Source organism: Thunnus thynnus, chromosome 23 (assembly GCF_963924715.1).
Source record: "Thunnus thynnus chromosome 23, fThuThy2.1, whole genome shotgun sequence".
In the NCBI taxonomy this organism is placed as follows: domain Eukaryota; kingdom Metazoa; phylum Chordata; class Actinopteri; order Scombriformes; family Scombridae; genus Thunnus; species Thunnus thynnus.
In genome coordinates, this window is record NC_089539.1 from 9,832,167 (window position 1) to 9,858,867 (window position 26,701).

General features: G+C 38.1%; 1 protein-coding gene across 1 annotated transcript in view; it reads left to right on the forward strand.

Annotated features, from left to right (window-relative positions):
* LOC137175871 (chemokine-like protein TAFA-5) overlaps positions 1 to 26,701 on the forward strand; it is a 99,168-nt gene that overhangs the window by 54,899 nt on the left and 17,568 nt on the right. The window contains exon 3 of the mRNA XM_067581785.1: positions 25,459 to 25,586. Coding sequence (XP_067437886.1) covers positions 25,459 to 25,586 — 128 coding nt within the window. The remainder of the gene's footprint in view (positions 1 to 25,458; positions 25,587 to 26,701) is intronic.

Here is a 26,701-nt window from a genome sequence, read left to right on the forward strand (position 1 = left end):
TCATGGTCAAAACTGGGTCTGAGATGGAATATCTGTAGTTACCACAAGGGACAGACATGGGTTACTATGGACATGTGTGCAGATTACTTTTTTAAACCACCATATTCCATCAAACCCAGGTTTCTGCAGCGGTGGGAAAATGCTTTTCTTCTGTGCTTGACCACTTCCAAGACCACACTCAACCCCAACATGTACATATCGGCTAAGTGTTCAAGATCTTCACCGAAAAACAAATACGTGACTATGATGAATATGACCACTACTTCACCACTGGTTGGCATGTACAATTAAACTGTGATGACTTCAAAGTATTTCACATCAAAGGTTATATATCGTGAGAGAAATGTTTGTGAAATATTTCTTCTCTGCACACATGAAAACATTCAACTACTACCTTTTTCCTCCCTGAAAAATGGATAAACTGTGGTGTAAAGGGACCAGGCTAGACTGATTTGAGAGTGCAGAGGGCACATCCCGATTGATAGATGGAGGACGAGGAGGTAAAGCCTCACATCAGGTGATTGTGTGTTGCATGCACACCCGCAGGCAAGCAAACCTTGCTCCCCGCAAATCTCTCGGAGTCTAAACTGAGGCCAGAGGTTTGGTCCCAAGGGGAAGAACACTTACCGTGGATATAGCACTTTAAAGGCCAGGGCTTTTGAAATGTGTTGTGTACCAAAGTGGGTTTTTGCCAAATACTGATTTTATATTCTCTGGTTTTAAAAGAGACCACTGTTGCAATAACAGTTAAATTATCAAGTTGTCCACTGAAGCCACTGCCATCGATTGTGGAGTGTTCGGTTGCTGAGAGGAATTACATACTTTTATGGTAAATTAATGTACTTTTCTAGCATTTGGAGTATTTCATTGACTATGAAATTCCGATACATTTGAGACAATGGTTTGGAGAAGGGTTGTCATAAATTTAATGTTTCCATGTGCCAGTACTCCTAGCATGGCAAGGCTTTTCTTACCTTTTTCTCTTTTGCTTTCCTCAAGAAGACAAACATTTTGACATTTTGAAAAACTGTTGTATTTACATGCCTTTCACTAGAGTCACTCTGACAGTTTTGAAAGGCTTTCTTTGTGCTCAAAGTAAACCACACCTTTTCCATTTTGTGGTATAAAACAATCTGCAGAGGAGCAGTTCTCCTAAATTAACAAATTAACAAGGCCTTAGGACACAGAGTCCTGCTGGTTTTTAATTCTAGCCATCCAATCAGGGACTTGCCATGAATTGAATAGATTTCCCTTGAAATTTTAGCTGGTACCAATAAATATATTTTTAAACTGTGTTAAAACACAAGGACACTGCCAGTTTTCTTGGCAATGGTCTATTTTATAATTATACCAGTAATTAAAAATGGGGTAGTGATTTACTGATGTCAACCACTATTTAGAGTCACATCCCAGTCGCATTGTGAACAAGGCCAAAAGTGTTTTGTTCTTACTCAGCAAACAAGCCAAGGTGACAATTAACTTCCCAGTCATTGAAAAGCGTCCTCTGCTTTTTGTATGTTATTTTCTAGTGAAAGACTACCAGCTCAAGCATTTCGATATGCTCTTAAAAGGAACGCCATCTCAATAGTTCTTCACTCTGTAAAAAGCAGTTTTCAACCTCAACAGCTCCAAGATACAACAGACAGTGTATTCACTGAGGCCAGTGCAATTAGAAATTGATCAATGCTTACACGCACAAATCTCCTCTTAGCTGACCAAAATAGCATCCTACTCTACAGCAATAAGTAACATGACTCATAGAGAATGCTAAAGCATGTACACACACATGTCCTTATATCATCTCCTTGCCTGAAAGGTATAATATGTAACTATTCTGCATTACAATGTCTAAAAACGACTAGACCTATGTGATATATTTTGGTGAGTTGTGTACTTACATTATCCCAAATGTTTCCAACAATGTTGAAATGCAGAAGAATCCATACTTTAAGTCAAGGTAAAGGACCGTTTCATTTGGTCACTGGTCAATGGCGTCATATCGGCCTAATCCCATAATTCTAACCTTAAATCTAAACTCAAGACTTAACCCCTAGTGTGAAATTAAAAGATTATATTATCACATATCAGTTCGATTTAACATTTGTCTGCTTTTCTTTTTTGCTGAAGCAGTTTGTGATTTTTCTCCGTGAAACATTTAAATATTTTGTCGATTTCTTGGATGGAATCACCTGAAATTAATCACCAGATCATTCAGCCTCTTTTGAAACATTGTTATTTAATGGTTACTTTATAGCTTATGATGTAACTACCCTGTTTATACTCACTCGAAAACACAAGTGCTGATTAAACTGCTGAAAATTGCTGCTTATTGTTAAATCTATCATAACCCGCTTTTGTAGTCGTAGTAAATTCAACATCAGTAACGTCTACCACCTGGAAATAGTCCTTTGATGGTGTGAGAAGCCAAAATAACCTGACTTGGAAAAAAATATATTCAGTTTGAAAATCTGAAACTTAAAATAAGGTTCTTACGAGGATAGAAGAATCACACACAGGCATATCAGTAAACAGGTTGTATTGAGTCCAGCTGTGCAGGATGGAGCTAATGAAAGAGCCAGTGGCCCCGCCCCCTCATCATTGCCACTAATTACACTCATTAATATTAACGAGCTAATTTACATGACGGCAAAATGTATGCTATTTATGAGCAAGGTGTCTATGTTGGAGTTGGTGTGAAGGATAGGAAGGGAAGGTCAGGTGAAATAAAATCAGAAAAGCTCGCACACGCAGGTATGTGTGCATTTACACACAATATCCATCCCTTTAGTTTTTTATATAAAATAATCCATTTGTGTTCATTAGTATGTTCTTTTTCTCCATAATAACTATTATCTTATTTTTTGTTAACTACTTTTATTGTTTTTATATTATTATTTATTACATTTTGCACTATCCTACTTGAATACATTTGCAGAAAGGAGAGAGGCGCTCCTAAGTGATGGCACTCAAAATGCATTTTAGATTACAGACAAACTGTTCCCAAATGCACCTGTTAGATAAATGACAGACACCTTTTCAGACAACAAATGCATCTGAAATATGGCTCAAATCACTCATTAAATCTGGCTCAAGGGCACTCAGAAGTTTGCTGACATAGACATTTAAAATCGTTTAGGTGAACAATAATGTTTGTACTCACTGTTTTCAAAAATTCTTAATAGAGCCTCACAGATACTGATTTGCTTGGCCAATATTTGGGTGTTTATATTAAAAAATCAGATAATAATATACCATCAATATTTATTTTTTACCACATTTTTTTAACAATCCCTTAAGTTTGGTTTGTTTGGATATTATAACCAAGATACATATGTAATAATAATAATAATAATAATAATAATAATAATAATAATAATAATAATAATAATAATAATAATAATAGTAATAATAATAATAATAATAATAATAATAATGATAATAATAATAATAATAATAACTTTATTTATATAGCACCTTTAAAAACTGTTTACAAAGTGCTTTGACAGACAAAGCAAAAACAGTACAATACAAAAGCACAGACATGACACAGAAGGCAAAGAGGAAGACAACAGGAGAAGACAATGACAAACAATAAAGAGATGATAAAAAAGATTAAAAGATGATAAAAATACAACATCACATAAAAGCAAGTCTTTATAAATTAGTTTTAAGAAGTGATTTAAAAGAAGTTACTGATTCTGCGAGCCTTATCTCCTCAGGCAGGTCGTTCCAAAGCCGCGGGGCCCTGATGGCAACATCACGGTCACCTTGTACTGAGTGGTAGGCCTATATCCTTACAAAATCTGTGAAAAGTTAAACTCAGCCAATAATATAGGTCATTCCCATGCATTGGTCAAGATGTAATTTTCATTAAATAGAATACAACATGCTTAATAGTTATGAAGGTGGATAATTGTTGCACTTAAATTAGACCAAACTTCCTTGAACTTCTCCCCCTCCCTCTCTCTCTCTCAACTCAACCAGCCAAGGCAGATGGCCGCCCACCTAGATTCCAGTTCCGCTTGAGGTTTCTTCCTGTTAAAGGGGAGTTTTTCGTTGCTGCTGTCACCAAATGCTTGTTCATGGGGGAATTTTGGGTCTCTGTAAATTAATGAGTATGGTCTAGACCCCTGCTTTATGTGAGAATTTGACATTATATAAATAAAATGGACTTGAACTGAAAGAATGCTGAAAGGTACTAATATGCACCTCTGTTGCCTTTGTCCCTCTATTTAAAGTGAAATCTCCCACCCTTGTTAAGTATGTATGCTATACAATGTGGGCTGTTAACTGAACTGCACACTTAAGCTTTAACCAAGAAAACTGTGACAGAACATACAAATACTGTAAACATGTCACAGTGTAAGATGGCATGACACTGAATCTACCGGAATTTCCGTTACTTTTACAGTTTCCTTTAGCATGTATGTGTGAGAGACGGTGTGTGTCTGTTTTTGTGATATGTGCATGGGTGCATGCTGATGTGCACGTGCATAAAAAGTGGGATTCCTGTGGGAGACGACATCATCTCCTGAGACAGGACAAAGTCAATATGGAGAGTTACACAGAGCCCACAGGGAGCAGGCCACCAGAGGCCAGACTTATACCGACGGATAAAGATAGAGAGGGAAAGGGAAGAGTTTGCATGTTAGCAGTGTGTGTGTGTTAAGAGAGAGAGAGTAAATGAGAGGAAGCAAGGGCAAGAGAGAGAAAGTTAAGGATAGCAGGGCAGCAATTGTTTTGTGTACTGTATATCCAGTGCTCACAGCTGTTGGTTTGCGTAAAACCCAGCACATACACAAGTATGGGTGAGATGAATTTTCCTTCGGTGTCGAGTTGTCATGTATTTAATCAAGCATTTGAAACCATCTTTTTTTTCCAAAACCTTCTGTTACCCATTGGGAATTGACTTTTTGGAAAGATACCATTATTACTGTCTATGTGTGTGCAGTGATAAAGAAGAGAAGCAGGAGGGAAAGTGGAGTAGGTAGGGTTATGGTTAGACAGGAATATGGACAAAAACAAAAAAATGTCATTGTATGTGGTGCATGTCAAGTATGTTTTTAAACTGAATTTAATGTACTGTAGATCTGTAGATATAGTGCTGGGAAAGTTGCATTAGCATTCTCATTTTATTCATCTCATGATTTGCATGCACTTAAAGCAACCTCTTTGCAGCACATTAAAAAAAGAAGCAAGACAGGAATATAACCTATTTTGTGTTAATTCTACAGTGGAGTCTCTATATTATGTAATTTTCATTCCTGATTGTATTCTATTCATTTATTTGTTATCTTTTTTGTTGGATTTCTTGAGAATATTTTTTTTTTCTGTATGTGATTATATATGCATATACAGTTTACCACAGTTAATCACAGGAAGATCTTAATTTTACATTTATATATATTTTTAATTGGAAGGTTCATTTATATGGCATCTTTACTGTCAGTCACTCAGCCCTTCTACCCAAATGACCCTATGTCTTGGTTCAATGTGCATATCAGTGTGTTGCACAACTGTGTTCTTATTTTTTCAGCAGTTTTCTTTGATCAAACCACTTTGTGCTTTTCCACTTAAAAGCCTCTTGTTTAGGTGAGTGGTCCATTATCTCCCCTTCACCATGGTTCATCTACAATGCTAAAATAAACTCTACTTGTGTTTCTCAACCAGGCATTTGTAATTTTGAGGGGATTTTACATATTCCACAAACAGTGGTCAAATTAGAGTTATGACAGCAAATAGTGTTTTTGCTAGATGTGATTTTTTGTGATTAAAATAATTTACAGTAGACATTTATTGTTGTAATGTGTAGTTATGTGCCCACTTGTGACATAAGTACAATCCTCAAAATGTGTTATATAATCAAACTAGAAGAGTGCACTCAGTAGAATGTAGATCTCCACAAGGTCTGTACAGTAAAGATAGTGGCAAAGATTACAGAAACAGGGATTTATTCATCTCATATCATACCTAACTTTAGTGGATCATAACATATTAAGTATGGAATTAATCAGCAGATGCTCCAGTTCAAGATGAGACCAAACTTTTCTATAGATGTCAGTTTTTGAGCAACAACAAAGGCCGAAATGTGGCCTGCAATAGACTAGTTTTTAACTTAGCCTTAGCCTTGTTTTTAGCCTAGCTGATTGCTGGAAATGCCTCTTGCTATGTCGTAATGCATATCGAAAAATGGCAAGGACTGCTGAAAAAATGAAAGTCTAAGTTTTACGACAGGCTCATAAGGAATGGTGTTATAAAATACATTTTTCAGAAACTGTGAATCACCGCAACCATGAGAGGTCCTTGAGCATACAGTCATAAATGTGCACAAAACATATTAGGCTGATGAGTCCAGTAGTATGCAAATTAGCTGCAGACAGATAGACACATGCACACACACAAGGACACACATGACCAAACACACGATCCCCTCCAGGCTTTCTTCTGGCAGAGATAAAAATTATTCCAAATTATTGCAAATTTTAGACATTTGACTCTTTTAGGTGTACAAGTGGATAAACTCCAATAACAACAAACAAAAGGTTCCCAAAACATTCCCAGGCTGAAGATTCACAAAAAACTCCTAAGATACAGGAATTGTTTTATCACGCTCAAATTGCCTGAATTATTTTTGTATGTTGGTAACGTAAAACACTTGATGCAAAGTACTTGTGTCTGAAGAGCACTGAAAGTGCTTCAGCTTATCTTTGCTCGTCACTATCATGTTCATACACTGCTACTTGATCTCGCCCCCCTGCAAGCTCTTATGTAGAAAGCCGAGCAGACGCTCAGAACACAGTAGAGAGTGGACTCTTATTTATTCTTACAAATGAAGCAGAAGTTAATGTTTTGTACCTGGAAAGAGAGTTGAAGCATACAGGAAGTGAGACTACAGTAGACAGGTTGTTTAACTGCTGGTGGTGGTGACTGTAAAAGAAGAAGAGAGAGAAAAGATATCCACCACAGAACTTGTGATAAAAGTTGCAAAAGAAGAAAAGAAAGAGGGAGCAAAGAGAAAGACAGACCAGACCTCCCCTGGACCCACATTTTCCCATGGTGCCTAGTTGTTGGGCTGCCTTTAAATTTGTCCAGGGACAAAGCGGCACAAGGTATAATCCACCTGCCAGTCCCGTTCAGCATCAGCAGCACTCTGGCAGGAACATTCTGCCCCCCACTTAAACACAAAATACCATCAGTGCGGAACAGTAGAACCTATTCTCCTCTCCGCTCTTTCTCCTCCTCCTCCTCCTCCTCCTCTCTTCTCTGGATTACAAATGCACCACAGGAAAGCAACGTGGGTGGTGTTGTAGAAAGACAGGAGATTGGGTGAGAAAGACGCAGAAAGAGATGAACTAAGAGAGAGAAAACAGACGGAAAGATGCAATACTTTAGAGGCAGAGTGAATATTAGTGAGGGTGGAAAAGAGATGAGCAAAGCAAGGAGATAAGAAGCAGGGGTGGTGGTGGTGGGGGGGAATGAATGAGAAAAAGGAGTCAGAGCGTTTTTCCGCACCTTCCCCACCCTGCTCACCAGTAGGGAGGCCCCAGGAGAGAGCAGAGATTGATCGGTTCATTTGGATTGGAAAAGTGGATCTCTCCCCCCAAAAAACTTGTTTCCTTCCCAACCAAATGACAAATGAGCTATCGATTTGTTGTTTACAATCTGGGGTGTACAATACCCCCCTTAGTGCGCATGATGGACCTCATAATGGTCTCTGAGGTTTACCATTGACACTTGCTACAAACTGACAACTCTAAGGGCCGCAGCACGCCCACAACAGTATGGGCAACTCTGTTGTTAGGTCTGCTCCGTGTAAAATGACAAATAACGGTCAACTCTGCTCATAAAAAACACTGTCACAAACACTTGTGGCAATAATCACCCTTGTTCTTTTTCTGTTCTCTGAGACCAAATAGACCTTGCTTGAGCCCTGCAAAGGCTTTGCCATTTTCTGTGACTACAAGGATGATGACAGGATCAAAACATCCTCAATGCCTGTCTGTCGGTTGCCGCCAAATTGCCTAGTCCTTGATCGACGCAGATGGAGAATGTACCATAAGGGTGTCAGGCGATCAACAGTGCAGCCACGGTTAGACTTCCTGTACCAAGTGTCGCAACAAGCTAGAGGTTATTGTTTTCTTGACCTTTGCTATTGATCCTCACTGATCCTTGGAAATGTCAAGTTAAAACCCACACAGCCCTCAGCCACACTTACTAAATACAGTAAACAAACACACAAATGCAAGACACACAAGCACACACACATACAGAGAGAAAACAAGAGGGAGATTTTTTAACCTAATTTCATTGTGAAATGTAATTATAAGACAACATTATTGTGTGCCAAGTACGTGTAATTATGATAGTTATTGGTGTATTGCATGATGTCTGCAGATCTGAAATAATGCAAAAGCCTTGTAATCATCAGTCTATTCTTCCATGTCTTCATAACACTGTTCATTACCATCAATGGGCTTTTTGCAAAGGAGATTATTTTATTGGCCGTTTCACACAAGACAGAATAGTCTTGTTATGTATTCCTCCTACACGCGCACATACAATGTTGCCTCATTTGCATATGCATCTCTCCTCGGGGCGTTATATGGTGTGCAGTGCCATTTAAAGTCGAGTGCCTTGCACAAAGGAACTGTATCAGTAATGGAGGACAATGTGAATGAAATGATGTTAATTTAATTTGGGAGATCAAAGCAGCAAATATGTAGTGGTGGAAGAAGTGTTCAGATCCTTTACTTAAAAAAAAAAAAGTATAATGATGTAAATACTAGGGATGTCAACCATTAAACAGTCCACTAGGATAGAAAAGAAGAGGGGGTCTCCCGTACAACTTGGCTGAACAGTGATAAGGGGCCCCAACCAGCCACTGTTTTTTTATACATATTGTATAATCTTTAATAATGTGTTGTATTTTATAAGCTTATCATATGTTTTTAATGTAAAATCTTAATCTGAAAAGAAACTAGTAATGACAACTGTCAGATTAATGTAGTGGAGTACAAAACACAACATTTACCCATGAAATGTGGTGGAAAACAAGTGTAAAGTACTTGCAAATATGTCCTGCTTTTTTCACTGGAGTCCAAACCAGCATCATGCCAGTTATCATTTCACCTCTCTACCTCGGTCCATCTGCAGCAAAGAGACAATGACAGAGGCCATGTAGGGTAAAAATGCATCAAAAATGGGAGTGGGAAAGTTCTGGTGCTAATCTAAACTTGGCAGTTTGATATAGAAAAAAGAAAAAAAAAAAAGATAGAATCAAGGGTAGAGGCAGATTGGTCAGATTTTGATCTGTAACTCAGCACTTTTCTGGCAAGGAGTGAGGGTGCGGGGGTGGAGGAATTGTATAGGAGTGAGAACTAGATTGCTTCCCGATGCAGCTGCCTCGTAAAGTTGGGAGGAAATGACATCAGACATCACCGGAGAGAAGAGGAGAGGAGTGGAGCAGAGAATAGGCCTTCTAGAAGAAGAGAAGCAAAGGATAGAGAAGAGAGGAGGAGGGGAGGATGGATACAGAGCTTAGCCAAGCAGTACTCTAAATACATAACTAATGTTCCTTGCGGTGCAACTAGAGTCCCGGCTCATTTATTGTCTCAATAAAGCTTGTCTGACGGCCTCTGCATCGGTTATCAGTCACAGAACCATCTTAACTGGGTCAAGACCGCTGGGGGGGTGGGGGGATTGGTTCAACCTCTCTCTCTCTCTGTCTTTGGAACAGTGGTGGTGGCAGAAAGCACAGCTGGGGCCCTGTTATCGCTCACACTTAATGGAGAGAGGTCTTGGAAATTCAGAGTACCAGGACAGATATATTTGGACCGTTTATCCTTTGAAATGCACACATGCGGCCAAGTGAAGGACACCTGGTGCATATTGGATATACCAGAGTCAATACCCTGCCTTTGAGTTCCTAACTGGCATTATATGAACTTGTAAGTGTAGTTAAATCTCTATTTAAATGCTTGACACAATATTAAGAGCTTCTTTTACATACAAAGCAATGTGTTAAGAGGCAACTTAATTGTGTGCCATTGAAATGATGTTCCCGACAACTGCTGCTATTTCTCACATCTTTTTTTTTTCCAGTTTTTGCATAAAAAAGCACTGCTTTCCAAGTTTAAGCACACATTTTCTCTGGCCTTTTCCACGCTAACATCTAACGTCAAAGGAAACGAATAACACAGCTTCTGTCTCTAGTGAAAACCTCCTTTTTTGAAGAGAGAAAAAAAAGTGCAATTTTGAAAGCATGTAGGATAATAAACCCTGATTAGTCTTTGTTATTACAGAGAAAAAATTGCCTTCTAAAAAAATTAATCACCAGAAAAGGAAGCGTGCAAATGCACACTCTACACAGAGGCAGCACTAAGTAAATCAAATAATAATAACAACAACTAGAGTGCTGAGAAATGCTGAGAAAAAGTGATTTTCTTCAACACAGCCAGTTAGGGAAAATGAAAAGTAATTTGTTGTCCCTTTGAAAATATAAAACAAAGTGGTTGCAATCTTTAAATACCAAGAGAATACGTTCAAAGAGCAGAGGCCGTCAGACAAGACAATAAGCAATAGTTTAGCAAAAGAAATGAAAAGTGTCCTCTAAGGAATATAACTATATCCAGACAGTGGTTTATGGTGTAAAAAAATACTTACTGAGTACTGGGCATGTCACAGTGAGGAAATGTTCCCACCAGCTAATAAACTTGTGACAACACTGGTGTTACCGGTTACACTGGACATTTTACAAGATAAGATATTTGTTGATGACGCTAAATAGGCTCAATCTGTAGAGCGCTTACTTTGATCTTTAATATTAGATCTTCCCCTTAATTATGAGTTAGTGATGGCGGGCTGCTGCTCAGGATCACCAGCTCTCCTCTGTATATAGCCGGGCTGCGGTGCACACAGACATGGAGATGAGCCAGAGGATGACCGCCGCTTAGAACCAGAACCAGAGCAACCCGCCTGCCATCCAGAGAGGGACGCACCAAGAGCAGGCTGAGCAGACTGAGCAGACAGAGAGCGGGAGAGTTTCTGTCAAAAACAAGTATCAAGACCCGGGGAGACATGAGAGCAGCTGCTCGTTAACAGCTACGTGTGTTTACGGCAGAGAGCAGGAGGGAGGACAGACGTCTCACTCCGCTACTCTGTGCTGCAAGTTTTTTATTTGATGAACGTGTACGCTTATATGATAAAATGAACTAAATGGGTTTTATTTCTATAAAAAAAAGCAAAATGATGGTGGGCAAGTAATGTAATCGGTGTATGCCTAAACACTGTGTAACACCGACTACTGCAGCAAGCCTAGTGAGTACAAAAGTTCAAAAGATAAACACACTAATAATGGTACAACAACTCTTCTTTTATTACTCACCGTATTACCTTTCTTACTCGCTTGAATTCTCTTTGCATGATGAGCTTCTGTTTGGCCATTATCACATTTCCTGATAACATTTAGATTCATCGCTCCCCCTGTTATTTTTTTCCTAAATCAAAGCTTAAGATTATCATGTGCCTGACACATTGTGAGCTTCTTTTTACCAAGGTAATTATCTGGAGTGGGGAAGTGTTTTGGCTCGAAACATTGTTCCACTACTATTTAATTTTGTTTTCTTGCTCTAATTATTAAATTATCATACACTGTACCAGCTGAATAGTCAATGAGTTCTTAGCTGGTGGCAAGAAAATAAACCTGAAGGCAGAGAACTTTTCAGAGTCACTCTGCTTCGTCCCAGCTCCCACCGCCCAGCCTGCAGCCAGAATGAAAATGACACCAGAAGCTTCAGGCAGAGTATGAAGCTTTAAATTTTGTATCTATAATAAATGCCATGTTCTATACATATTTTACATGCCATTTGAGGCATTTAGCTGGCACATTTAATGAGAGAAATTAAGAGTGAGTGAGCAGTTTTGGTCAAGGACAAAATTGTCTGCAGTTTTTATTCAGTATTCAGATCCTGAACTTAAAGTTATAATACATGAAATCAAACCCCATTCTTGATATTATTTATGATCAGCATTTTTTCTACACTAGCCATTAAATATAATCAGAAAAAAAACTTGAATTGCTCCTCTCTATATATTAGTTTTTATTGTTGGTGTCAGAGTCTGCCATACTGTTAATGCAAACTGAACATTTCTTACAGTTGCTGCTTCACAAAAGAAGTTTTCAACTTGCAAAATAAATAATTTATAGTTTGTTTGATATACATTATATTCCGATATAATAGTGAATGTATTAAAGTCAAAAAGTACAATATAAGGGGCAACAAATGCACATACTTACATTAACTAGAAATTCCTGAAAGATGTACTTAGGTACAGTACTTGAGTAGATGCACTTGGTTACGCTCCTCTGATCCGACATTCACCGCACATCACAAAATAACCAAACAGAGCCATGAACTCCTATGTATACACATGAAGTGTATGCAAATGCACAAACAACATTCATACATGCACACATGCTCACAGCTAAGTGTTCACAAAGACCAAATGACCTGAAAATAATAAGCACTAACCAGATTCCAGGGAAACTGAACAGTCTGTCATAAGCTGCCTCACACATAACAGCAATGATTATGCTCTTATCTTCTTTGGGGACTGTACTGAGTTGAATTATCATTCATGCTGTATTGCTGTTTTGCTTAATTGGAATTTGTTTAGCAGGCTTTGTAAGGGAGCAAACAGGGAATAAACAGATTTATGGGGAGCTCTGCCAAGTAAAAGGTTATGCATAATTTAAGGCGGATTAGTTTGGATGTAGAGGTCAATAAGGCTAAATAGACAAGAATCATCAACATCCAGGAAGAAGAAGGGGTGTCTTGAGGGTCTGGGTCTCCACCAGCTGTGCAAACTCTTTATTAACAGACGCTAAGATGCATCCAGGAGCATGCATTAACTCACATTAACACACACTCATACACACACCTTGCTCATACTTCAAAACACATATCAGCAGCTAACAGAAGGCATACTATATGTGTGCTAACTAATTATATCAGTGTGTTTATTTCTGTTTGCAGCCTGAAGGCAATGTTCTACTTTACTCTAAGTATGTCACTATGTCATTCATCATCAACTTCAATATAGTCACCTTCATTACTGCTGCCTGCATCATGATCACAGCACTGTCATCATAACCCATCGTGACAGGGCTATACTATCCTGCTGCCCTGCATGTCACATTTTCCTGCTCTTTGCATAGTTTACATCTTGTTCACTCAGCTGCTGATAATGGCAGCGTGAGCAAACTGTTTTTTGGGGGTTTTTTTTTACATAAGTTGCCTCTGTCAGACAACAGTTCAGTCTGCAGTCAGTGTTTGAAATGAACACTAAGAGGCTGAGATAGTACAAAAAAGGAGAATTATTTCTTTTTAGCGTTTTGTTCACCGTCTTTTGTTTAGCAAGGTAACATCCTGTCTCAGAATTCATAAATACATGTGTAAATCCCATTTTAACAGCTGGCGTTTCACTCGCATGACCCAAAATATCTTTTTTTTACCAGCCAACACTGAAAGCAACAACAGTGATGTCAGTCTCCCCCCCAGGTCTCCACCTTCACTGATGCCAAGATGATCGTTCAGAGTCATTTGAACTGCTAGTTTAGCTTAGTGAGGCTTCAGCAGATAGTTGATGTGAATGAGTGTTAGGGAAGATATAAATTTGTCCAGAACACTATCACATTGTAAACTAGCTTACAGCTAATAGTAGTGTTAGTCATACATTTTTCAGCATTTGGGGCATCTAGATCAGTGGTTCTCAAAGTCCGGGGGTCTGCGGTCTAATTTGTGTCAGTTTAGGGGTCCTTGATGTGCAAAAGTTTGAAAACCACTGATCTAGAGGACAGACTTACTAGATGTTCTTAGGAAAAGGGAAAATAACTTTTGTTGTAATGCAAGCTATAAACAGTACTGTACTGACTATACACAGAATTTACTCATTCAAAAAAGTGTAGTTACTATTAAGTTAATCTAAAATGCATGAGTCAAAACCTTAATTTTATGCTTACTTGTATGTGTGAGAAAGGTTGAAAGAGTGAGTAAATATGTATATGTGCATATCTGTTGTGTAGGCGTATATCCATGTACTCGTGACAGACTATTACACCGTGCGCTGTGTTGCACGTCAGGGCACTGTGTCTCACAGATTAAGCATGCATTTTTCTGCTTTTGAGGTCAGGGCCGTTTATACAGTCTTATTTACTGAATGCGTCCTCATCTGCAATTATCAATTACTAATTGTTGCATATTTTGTCAGTAAAACACCATCCAAGGTCACTTTTACCCCCATGCATTCTGTAGTAAATGCCCATTTTTTTGACTCTAAGCGACATTTTTCTTACAACTTTAAATATATTTTTAATTAATCTGTTAATAATAATATATAATATAGCAGACTTCTATGGCTATAGTATGAAATGTAATGGAAACAGTCGGGGGAAATGTGGGGCTTTCAATAGGTAATTCTGTGTTCGCCACCTGCTTCCAGGTGTATATGTCAGGGGTTTACCGCTCACTGCTGATGTACTGGTGTCTCTGTAGACACTGGTGTTAAATGATCTCTTTCCTACAGACTCCTGTTCAGTCTGACATTTCCTCTTCTGGCTCACACAGCCTTTGGGCTCTCCTTCTCTTTGTGTGTGTGTGTCTGGTGGATGCACATGCATGTGTGTGTGTGTGTGTATGTGTTTGTGTGTGTGTATGTGTACACCCACAAATCAGGGGTTGCTGTTGGCGTTCAGCTGTGGGGAAATGTCAGAGCACATCTGCGAATGAACGATATCAGCAGTACCTGGTGGCCAGCGCGCACACATGTACACTCACCAAAGGAAAACAAGCCTGGAGCAATGGCACACCACACAACCTGCCAGTTATGCACCACAATGGCACCTAGCATAAATAGTATGCAGGAAAAGGAGGGTGTAGCTGGAAGCCGCTATGTGGCAACTGTGTAGACATTCGGACATGCAGGAACAAAAGTCTTATTATGGCATGATTCTCAGGTTTTCATAATTAAAGTCCCAATCAACATATGTACTGTATATTTATCATACTGTTAACATTTGAAAGATATTACTGTGGTATTGAAAGAGGAGGGATGAAAAAAGCCATCATTTTGTCATACTAATGTCTCACAGTTGATTTCAAATGAGACATTATTTTCTTTTATAAAATAAGTACAAAATTCAAAAATATGCCCAAATCTCAAGAAAGACATTAAATTAAGCATTAAGACAAAATAACTTTGTAATGAAGAGATGGAAAATGTGATTTTATATACTGCAAAAATCAACATCAGTTTTTACAGTATTACAGACTGAAATTGTAATAATTACATATCCTAATGTGTAAAGCCTTTTAAAAGTTTGATTCAAAGTTCTTGAAAAAAACACATTAAACAACAATTTTTGCAAGGTTGCAGTGCATAAAGGTTTGTTGTTTTTTTAATGGACCTACTTAGCTGCAGTGATGTTGTACAATGACTCATTTTTAATGGATTTTCAATTGTTTATCTTGTTGAAATGAACCAGACTGCTGTGCACAATTTTAAACATTTTTATTCACATGAAGGTCGTTTTTAGCCAAGATGAAGGAATGATGGATAATGGGAAGAAAAACAGCAATAATCTGTTACAGAATAAGATAATTTTTAATTTGAAAACGAAGAATCTTACTTTAATTTCAGAGCAGTCATGTCTATTAAAGTGGACCCAGCTGTAAAACATTATTGTCTCTTCCCATTAAAGATATTCATTTACCACATCAAACAATGGTGAGGAGGCAGTTATTAATATCAAATTAAGGCTTCTGTTGAATTTTTCTTTATTTTTTCAAAATGAAGTCCATTTTGCAATACAAAGTCTGTTTCGTGTTTGAAATATCAGTTTTAAAACAGTTTGCAGTTTTGCGTCATAAGTCCCGCCCCCTCACTGTTAGCAGATGGGTCATGAGCCAAACTAAAAGATCAAAGTACACATCAAATACATTTTTCCTAAAGATGCTTTCTGTCATTTTAAGTAGTTCTTATCACACTGATGTTTGTCTAAGCACGCTGATAAGTTTGTTTTTAATTAGTTATTTGACGATATAAAAAGGGGGCGTGGTGTTATGATTGACAGCTGCTCTCAAACCTCTGCCTCACTCTACTGCACAGACTCTGTCTCCGAATGATGTCACACAAGCAAGATAGCAGGTATTTTGGCTTCACTTTTGCACAGCGATAGGAAGCTTCGTTCATCTTTATATACAGTCAATGATGTATACAGAAAGGCACTCATATTCAGTGCTGTAGATGTTGCATGTATGGTAGTAAAAGATTTGTAGATGACTCTCTCTAATGCACACACATACACAAAACACACCCACGAATGCATACATGCGTGCGCACACAGACACAGGGCTGAGGTCTGGAAATGTCAGTCAGCGTGCTATCTCATTATTTCTGCCTCTTGAAGTTTCACGAGTGCAGAGGAGCTATTTGGGACACAAATGCACTTCACCAAAAAACCTCAGGCTTTTTAAAAAGGGGCTTGACAGCTTTTAGTGTGCAGATACTCATCAAGGCCGCCAAACGGGTGGAATAATCTTATGAAAATCAGGCAAAGCAATAGACTGGAAAGGAACATGCATGGGAAGGAAAAGAGGTGAAGAGAGAAAAACAGAGATGAGATGAAGGGAGAGAATAAAAATAGGGGGCAGGCATGAAAGCGCAAAAAAGAGAAAATAGTGGTTGCAAAAGAGGGGAGAGATGTGGGGAAAATAAGACAAGGGGAAATTAGCTGAGAGGAGATGAGCGGAGAGCAGAGGGAAGGAGGATAGAGAGCTGGTGGCTAATTACAAAGCGCAGGGATTTATTTCTTTGCATTGGGTTTTTCTCTCACATTCCGCTGAGCCTCCTCCTAATTCCTGCTCAGCTCGATTCAGGTTTAGGGAACGTCTGCCTACCACGGCAGGTCAGATAGTACAGTTAATTATCCAGATAGTAGATCCACTGTAAAAGGAGACATGGGAAGGGGATTTCCATGATGAAAGCAAATCTTGGAGTCTTAATGGCACTCAGTTGGGCTTTTTCAAGCCGTCTTTTGTTTGACTTTGTTGCCTGACATGTCAGCAAAGAGATTACTGTGTGTGTGTGTGTGAGAGAGAGAGAGAGAGAGTGTGTCTCTGTGGGTGTGTTTTCATATGTGCAATGCAAATGCTGTGGTAAATATACAGTGTGTGTTGTGTAGCTTTTACATTACTTAGCTGGTACCCTTATTCAAACTGATTTAAATCAAGTGCAACAATAAGGTGATCTTAAATTTCCAGATCACTAACAAGAAAAGCAACCACTAATAGAGAGGGCAGGTGTGCTTTTTTTTATGTGTGCACATGCTTTCATGTGTTACAGAGAAATATGCACACTTACATTAAGAAGAACTGCAAAGGGAGAAAATTCTGGCAGATTCATAGCACTCCTTTGTGAAATGAAGAAACAGTGGATTTGCTTAAAAGGCTATTTGACTCGCCATTACTGGGCATGAAATGCCTGAGCAGCATGCCGATGCATCAGAGAGGAGAAGGTGGGCAGAAGTGGCAGCGGATTGACAAAGAGCAGAGAGAAAAATGCATATGAATGCTTATGTGTTTGAGGTTTGTGTGCGTGCGTGAGCTCCAATTTACAAACAGCTCATTGTGAATCAGGAATGATGTTGATTTGCCTCTGTCAGACAGTCTCTGCATAGAATCACACAGGCACACAGAGTGTTGTGCATCACTACACTAACTAATGTGATTGCGTGACACAAAACACAACCGTGTAAAGATCTGGTGCATAGCTGGAATAAACAAATATAGGGAATAAATAACAAGATTTTCACAGTTTGCGGCTAAAAAGTTGCACATAAGCTGAGCGATTTTAGCACAGTAACTGTGTGTGTGTATGCATGTTTTCATCTACATAAATGTGTTCAAATGTTTTGAAAATGTTGCATTTTTTTAAATAAACATGCAGTCCAGCCATATCTGGTGTCCAAGATCACCAACCCTTGACACATTGCTGATTCTGCTACCTGCTCTTGCCATATCTGATCTGTACAGTTTGTAATTATCGTAGCACATCTTCTTATCTTAGCACCATCTCTTGGAGAGTGCTGCACTGCATTTATTATACCATATCTGATCTGTCTTTAGGTCCGCTTTCTGTCTTTCTTGCTTTCGTACTATCTGTCTTGCTTCCCTTCCTTCCTCTTGCGCCCTCTCTCTCTCAAACACACACACACACACACACACGCACAGCTCATCTTTCTCCTGCCATCTCAGGCTTGGCATGGCATTAGACAGAATTTATTAGGCCAAGATGCTGGCTGTTGACATTAGTGTGATCTACCATTTGGTGGGAAGATAAGTGTCCCATGGAGGGTGTAATAATGTTCTCTCCCTCTCTACTCCTTATCTCCTACTGATGAAACTGTCCCTTACACATACATAGCATCAAACTCGTGTATGTGTATTTTTCTGTCCAAGCCTGCCTGTGTTCACTGGTGTGTTTGTGCCTGACCGCTTGCATGCTTGTGCGGGTGCATGGATGTGTTTAGGGGATGTTTTTATTTCATATCACCCTTGAATCTTATAAATTTCAACATAAGCCACTGCCCTCACACCAGCACAGCAGTTATATGGTCCAATGGTAACAGATAGTGTCACTATCAGAGAAGATGTTCCTGGGAGATGAGTTTAGTTAGTGATGCGCATCCAACAGATAAGGGCTGTGTCTTAATGGTTTCTGATCATTTGTATGATAAATCACAGTGATTGGACGAGTTGCAAATAAAATGAAATAAATAAATAATTCCACACTTCATTTTAGTTTGTAAGGTGGCAATTCAACATACAAGCTGCAGTATTTTCAGTCACACTATCTGGCAATAAAATGCAATGCGGTATAAACAAATGTATCATTTATTTTTTTTAAATGTTGAAAATCGAAGTTAATTTATTAGGTTTGTACAGATACTGTAGACTTGCAACAGATTGGAATGTTATTATCTGTGAAGCAAATATAATAAGATACTTTCACACTGTTGCAAAGAGTGTCCAATTCTGAATTTTGGGGTTATGGTTGAATTTTAAGGTCCCATACTCTTTGCCAAAATATGGTTACATACTGCATGCAGCTGCTATTTGTCACTAGAGCAGTTAGATGTCATTTAGTGAGTGTTATATATAAGTAAACTGATGGGTGGATAAGGGGATTATGTTGCAGGAATAGTCTGAGAAGTTTCTTTGGATTTTGATATTTCATTGTGAAACTGGGTCACATATGGAATCCTTTGTAAATGTTGTGCATCCATGCTGACAATGACAGTTTTCATTTGAGTATTCCTTTCATAATCATCCAAATCAAGTGTTAAGTTTAACAATCACCTAATCAAGCTAGAGTGGTAGTAATACCTTTAATTACAGATTACAAGAGTTGGAATATTTTCTTTAATTGATTATTTGGTCACAGAAGTGTAGTGCAACAAGCTGTAAACACAACAGTGACAAACTATCAACTTGTTGAAATAGTAGAGTTTATTAGAGCTTATTTGCTGTTTGCAACTGCCTGCCACATCTGGAAAGCAGTGCTGAAGAGAGAAGTGAGATTCAATCAGTAAATAGTAAAGTTGTGGGCCGAAAAACCAAAACAATGAGCTGAAAAATGCTAAGACACTTTATAGAGTGTAGGGTAATTGCATGGTCATTACTAATATAAAATATTGATTCGTTCTTGTGGTAATTGTTATAACTTTAAGATGTCAGTAGCGCAAATTTCCATGAATAATCCCTCAGTCACCTGAAAATCAGTTCTTTCAACTTCAGATGTCTGTGTGGTTCCATTATTGAATATTACATCATTTATGTGACACATCTTTGATAACTTTGTTATTCAGTTAAAAACTGAGACAGGAGTTGTGACAGATGGAGCTGTTTTATAGTTCTCATTGTCTAAAATGACATCTGTAAGACACATGCAGAGAACAGCACTTTTACACGCATGTAACAACATTCATTCCCTCATTACTATTATTTACCAGACAGCGCTATACATCTTCATCAGCTGAGGGTCACCTCACTGGATGGTAATTCAGAAGTGAAACAAAACCCGCTAGTGACCTTGCTGACAACATTCATTAGATAAAATCACAATAATGGATTAAATTCAAAAAAGAAAGAAAGAAAAGATTTCTCAAGAACACTGCTAGACCTCTATTAGGACTGTTACATCTGACAAGTATTTTCCATTCACCTCTATGAATGGTGTGTTTTCAATATGTCCTCTAATTTTCTCATCTGCCTTCCTGCTTCCCTTTTCCATTTACAACCCTGTTATACATCCTTGCCCTTACACTACACTTAACGGCTGCCAAGGTAGTGCTGCATGGTTGTGGATGCAGATTCAGAACGCTTCCTTGTCCTTTAGATTTACATAAAATGGAAATTTGTCTTTGGCATTGGCATACTTCACACATCACATCAAAACAAAAGACACAATACAAATAATAAATAAATATGTGACCACATTTTTAAAAGATAAAATAGTTCTTTAAAAGGCAAAAAGGCAAGGGCTAGAGGAGTCATAGTGTGTCTGTGTGTTGGGTGGAGTTCTTAAGAGACACTTAAGACACTTGAAGGCAACAGTTTAATGTTAATTGAGAGGATGGATGGGATCTCCCAAAAAATTACTTATTGTGGTTGTTGTTTGGTTGTATGACTACTAATTTTGCTAGCCGCGTTAAAAGTGGTTGTTTTTCTTGGCTGTGATGTTTTCATATCATAAAATGATGAGGTAAGGTCATGTTTAGTCCGCTTAGCTCTGCTTCTTGCCTCTTTATGTCCATTGTATATGTTGAACCTATACTATCAACTCTCATTTTGTCTTCTTGCCATACAATAGCACCTTATGACCTTTTGGTTGCAAGGCTGTCAATGCCCTGACCGTAGGAGTGGTTGTGGTTGAGTGGTTGCGTCATGCTGCCAATTAGGACAATATAGTCAACGTACATAAAAAGGTTACACTGCACATCATTTGTGCACTGTATGTTCAGAACAGAAGAGTAGCTAAAACGCATCCCTGAGGAACACCTGTAGAGACAAGCCAGTTAGAGAAGGTGTTAGGGATGCAAACTCAATAGGGTCATAAGGAACTCTGTAATTGAAGTTACCAGACTTACATTCAGGTCAGACAGGTGTTTAGTGTTTCTGGTAGGGATGCACCGATCCGACATTTTCTCTCCTGATACTTAAACTCAGGGTATCTACCAAAGCTGAGCTCTGATCAGATACCATTTCTTGCTATTTGTCAAATTTTAAATTGGTATGATGTTACCTCACAGCATGGAACTCATTGGGATAAATAAGACAATATTATGTGCCCAGTCTGCCTAATAAAGTCAGTTTTTAAGCCAAGACCGCTAAATTGGTGCATCCCTAATTTCTGGATAGCAATGGATATTCAGAGGAGATATGAGTAGCATCTTCTATCTCTCGATTGGCTTAATAGGTAAATAGCATCACGTCTAGAGCGGTAAGTTTTGGAAATGCATCTGTCAGGAACTGGCAGTGGAATGGGGTCATGCATGCTTAGCGTAGTGCTGCTTGTGTAGCAGGGCTGATCTAATAGAAAAATTCATTGCTGATAACACCTCATATTTTTCAGATTTTTGAGCTATTTCAAATTGCATTGTTCCCCACATGTAACTTTGTCCCTGAAGTGAGAATATTAAAGTCACACATGTTTTAGATTGTTTGTGTGCAGCTAGCCTTTAGACTAATGATGTTAGGACCAAGTAATTCAACCTCGATAGTGTGTCAGCAAAATGCACTCAACAATAATAATGCTTTACACTGTTTACTGTGCTGACACATTGTTCCTAGTTCCCTCATTATTTACCCATGTAGTGCTTGAGAAGGTATACATATTTCATGGATTGATTGATACGTACATAGATATTGTTTATGGTGAACAGATATTAGCATTAGGTACAGTTCTTGCTGATGATCTACATGCAAGGTTATGACAGCAGCTGAAGGTGCCCTTAGAGCAAATTTATAGATATGGAACTGAACACAATTCCCACATGTTTTATGAGAGAGCTAGCATGCCATGAATGCCATGGCGAAAGAATATGATGTATGTATGCCCTATAAATCATTCTGGGTCTCACTGTTATCCATTAAAGAATCCTATTTTTCATCCATAAATGCATATGAATATGAGCATAAATATGTGTGTACTTCTTTCTTTATCTTGCCCATATTCTGTAATGGTCAAGAATGTTATCAAGATATCCTTATCCTCTACTTTGTCTTCACCCTCTCTTCCTCTATCTCAGTTCATCTCTTCTGTCTTGCTAATTTACATATTCAGGTGCATGTGTTAGTTTTTATTCCTAAATCCTTTTTTTAATGCAGTGTGTGATTTATGAAGATTGTGAGCCTACCCGAGACACAAGCGGCTGTGATTAGACACCTTATCTTTAGAGGGGTTTCTTATTACACCAAAAAGCACCTCATTACACCACGTACATAATGACCCTTAAATTAAACTTTTTCTTTTTGTCCTTTTTTTTCCCCAGACAGCAATAATTTTCACAAACTTGGTTGAGTTTTTTCAGGGCAAAATAATATTTGTTTACAAGAATAATGTTTGTTTACGATGAAAACTCCACAGGGTACCTCTAATGTCATGGCTAGAAGATTGTTTTTATATTTTCAGTCACACCTTTTTTTCCATTATTACAGTATGTAGTCTAATACTGCTGTGCTATTAATCACAGCAGCACTATTTCAAAAGCCAGAGGTTTAATGTAAATTTGTGAGCCTTGGATGTTTTTCTGCATATGCTCCTTGATGACTCATTCTGCCTCATTGCCTCTCGTGGAAAACAGGTAACTGCATATATTATGTATGAATTTTCATAACTGGTTGACTGCTCATGCAATGGAGGATGTTGAAACTATTGCTGATACCTTAGTTGGACTATAAGTTGTTCACGATCATCTAGAGGTTTGGTCAAGTTTGCATTTGCTCTAATACCACTTGGAGTGAAGCTGAGGTTTTAACCATTTATCCATTACTTGTAGCTTTCTATTTCAACTCCTCTGCTAATGTGATAACTACTTTTCATGAAGTCCACATTAAATTAGGTAAAAGAGCTTTTATGTATTCTGCAACCTCTGCCTGCAACCTTCTGCAACTTGATCTTAAATGGCAAAATTTGGTTTCTCTTTGTGAATTCAGATCATTGCAGCACAATCTGTCTGCTCTCTCATCTGGCTGCCACTGTTTTGGGGTATTTTAAAATCGATATGTGTTAGTTGCATTGATTTATTGTTTTAGATTAGTCCTATTTGTTTTATTTCACTTATTTGGGATCTAGACATCTACTGGATTGTTTAAGGAGTCCTAAGATAGTTTTGGTTGAAATATTTTATGATTGTATTGGATATAATTTTATGTGTTTCTGTGTTCATGCGCTGTAGTGTTTCACGCCAAAATTGTGATGTACTTTAACACATATTTTGTGTTGTTTGTTTTATGTTGTTGGGAGGCATCTCCTAATATATTAAATACTAAAGATATACTATACGAAAGATCAACCTTTATTCAATTTACAATCCTCTTTGTGTTAATATGCCTCTTAAACACAAATATGTGGATATGTATCTATATTTTTTTATTCATTGACATTTTTAATTAATTGACTGAGCTACTCCACAATCTTTCCACAAACCCCCTGGCAACTACAGAAGTACCCTCTAGGGTATGACTAGCCTACCCCTAATTGGGAATCACTGGTTTGGGGGCTAGTGGTTGTTACTGGAACTGTTTAAATCTGCACAGAGGAAATGAATAAGAAACACATAGAAAAAGGCTCCAAGCTCATTAATCATCAATGCTCTTTGGGCAAGGTACTTAACCCCTACGCAATTTTTACATGGTAAAAAAAAATCACTACAATAAAAACAAAAACAAAAGATGAGACAAGAAACAAAGATGAAAAAAGCTGACATTCCCTCCATGTCTTGACTCATTTTGTTTGGTGGTGATGATTCCTGTAGATAGCTGGAGATAACAGGATATTTTTGAGAGCAAATTTCAGATATAGCACTTAAATCAACAAAATGTCAGGTTTTGGTATCATGTCCTGCAGAATCTAAAAGCAAGGGCTTATTTCTAGTCTCATTATTCTACACTAACTCAACAATTCTAAAGAGCAAATCAATTTTGCTTGTGCTCTAGCAATTACAACTTGTAGCATCCATGGTTTGGCAGAGAGGAATAATGTAATTGTGCTTGCAGTAGAAAGTCCTTCTGATTGGTCTGAACTTTTCTTCAGTGGGGCAAGAATCTATGAGGAGAGAGTAAAGCTCAGTGCATAAACCCTAGTTGAAAAGAAGCAGCTCTTGTGGCAGTGTGCTTCCTCCCTGTGCCAACAGTGGAGGTTGGCATTGAGAACAAAAACGTGGGGCAGTGGTAATGACTCCTTTAGGGACAAAATGTGGGGACACATGCATAAAAAGAAAAAGATGTACAGATTATCCACTAAAACCTCAACAGTCAGTCGAGGTTAAGGAATATATTGACTAACTGCAGCATTTCTTTCTTTATCTGTCAGATTTCATTGTCACTATATTTATCATTGTTATCATTATGGTTCAGTCTATAATGGAAGAGCTACAGAACAAGTGGATGTAATATGCTTAAGCCTGGGGTTTTTCTGGAAAATCTTATGAACTGAAGTCTTGAACTGAATAAAACAGACCAAGTTGAGACAAGGTTATAACTCAAAAAAGTACAAATTACAACATGTTGTTATGACAAAATCTCGAAGACAGCGCTGAGTGTCGCAGAGTATTTATTGTCCCTGGTGGTAGAAGCTTGAGTACACGGCTTACAGAATATTTTATCCTGTTTGAAATGTTGCAGAATGCAAGAAGGGCTGTAAACCTGCTAAATATCATTTGTGATGTTTGAATTTATTTACCTGACTGATCACAGCTTTCGCCATCTCTCTCCATCTGTCTGATTCCCTCCATCTTTCCCTCATCTCTCACTGTCATCCCCTGCTTTCATATCTCACAATTGTCTCTTCACTTCATTGCTCTTCATCTACCTGCATGTCATCTCTCTTCCAGTCCACCCCTCTGCATCTCTCCATCTTTTCCTCCATCTTTTTCACTCCATTTATATGTATTTCAACATATATTTTTTTCATATCCCCCCTTTTCCATCATTTTTCCATCGTGTTAAATCTCTGCCCATATCTGTCTTACTCCATCTATCATCCCTCAACCCACTCTCTCTATTTTAATCGTTACATCTCTGCATCCACCTCTCTCTATCATTTCTCTTCATCTGTTTATTCCTCCTATTTTCTCTCACCTTTCTAATGGTGCCTTTTCTCTCTCCATCTTGTCTGCAGCTGGTATTGTTCGGAAAAAGCAGTGGTGTGAGATGGTGCCGTGTTTGGAGGACGAAGGCTGTGACCTGTTAGTCAATAAATCTGGCTGGACCTGTACACAGCCCGGAGGCCGAGTCAAAACCACCACGGTGAGTTCAGGCTCTCGTTTAGCCCCCCAGGTTACACAAACACTCACAAACTAGTCGGTGTGTGCAAAATGTGTCTACACCTACTGCAACAGGGGCACTGAAAACAACATGACTATGAGCTATAAATGAAGCATTTGCATAAAAAATCAATTGCGATGTAAATACAAACTGCAAATGAAACAGAAATGATTTAACAGTTTTGTTCACCAAACATGACTGTTTAGTGACCATTTTAACAAGCTGAATCATTGCACAATATAATGAAATATTGTTGAGGACTAGTTCCCCTTAAAATTCTGATCTGGTTATATATACAGCATTTTACATAGTATGAGAGCCTGTTTTAAATCACTGTTTCTTGGCTACAGTTTGACTTATTTGTTTTTATTTGTTTTACTCTCAAACAGTTTCATATTTGACAGTGTAAAAAGTGCAGTTAGTTAGAATTGCATAAGTAACTTAATAGTAACTTATAATAAATAATAGTAATCAATTAGTTGTTTGGTCTATAAAATGTTATAAACTGGTGAAAAATGTTGATCACTGTTTCCCAAAGCCCAAGGTGTAGCTTCAAATGTCTTGTTTTGTCCTGACAAATAGTCCACAACCCAAAAATATTCAGTCTACTATCATAGAGGACTAAAGACACTGGAAAGTATTCACATATAAGAAGCATCAACAAGAGAATTTTTAGGCATTGTTTTCATTGAAAATGATTCAAAACAATTAATCAATTATCAAAAGAGTTGGCAATTCATTTTCAGTGCGATCAACTAATCGATTAATTGACTAATCATTGCAGCTCTACAATACACTCAGGGTGTTTTTCTACTGCAAGCTAACTTGGTCTGGTATGACCAGTAGCTTATGGTGGCTAATGTTAGCTAACATTAGCAAACGTTAGATGGATATTGCCATTTTAAGTCAGATTGCTGACTTTGTCACTATTCTGTATGTGTGCTAGCTGTTAAACTATATTTTAGCATGTGGCAGGTAGATGTCACTGCTTTTATCACAAATGTAAAACAAGGAGTACATATACTTTACCTCACCAGGAGACATATTTGTTGTTTCCTGCTTGTGGTCCCATTTCACTCACTCACAGTAAGGTCACC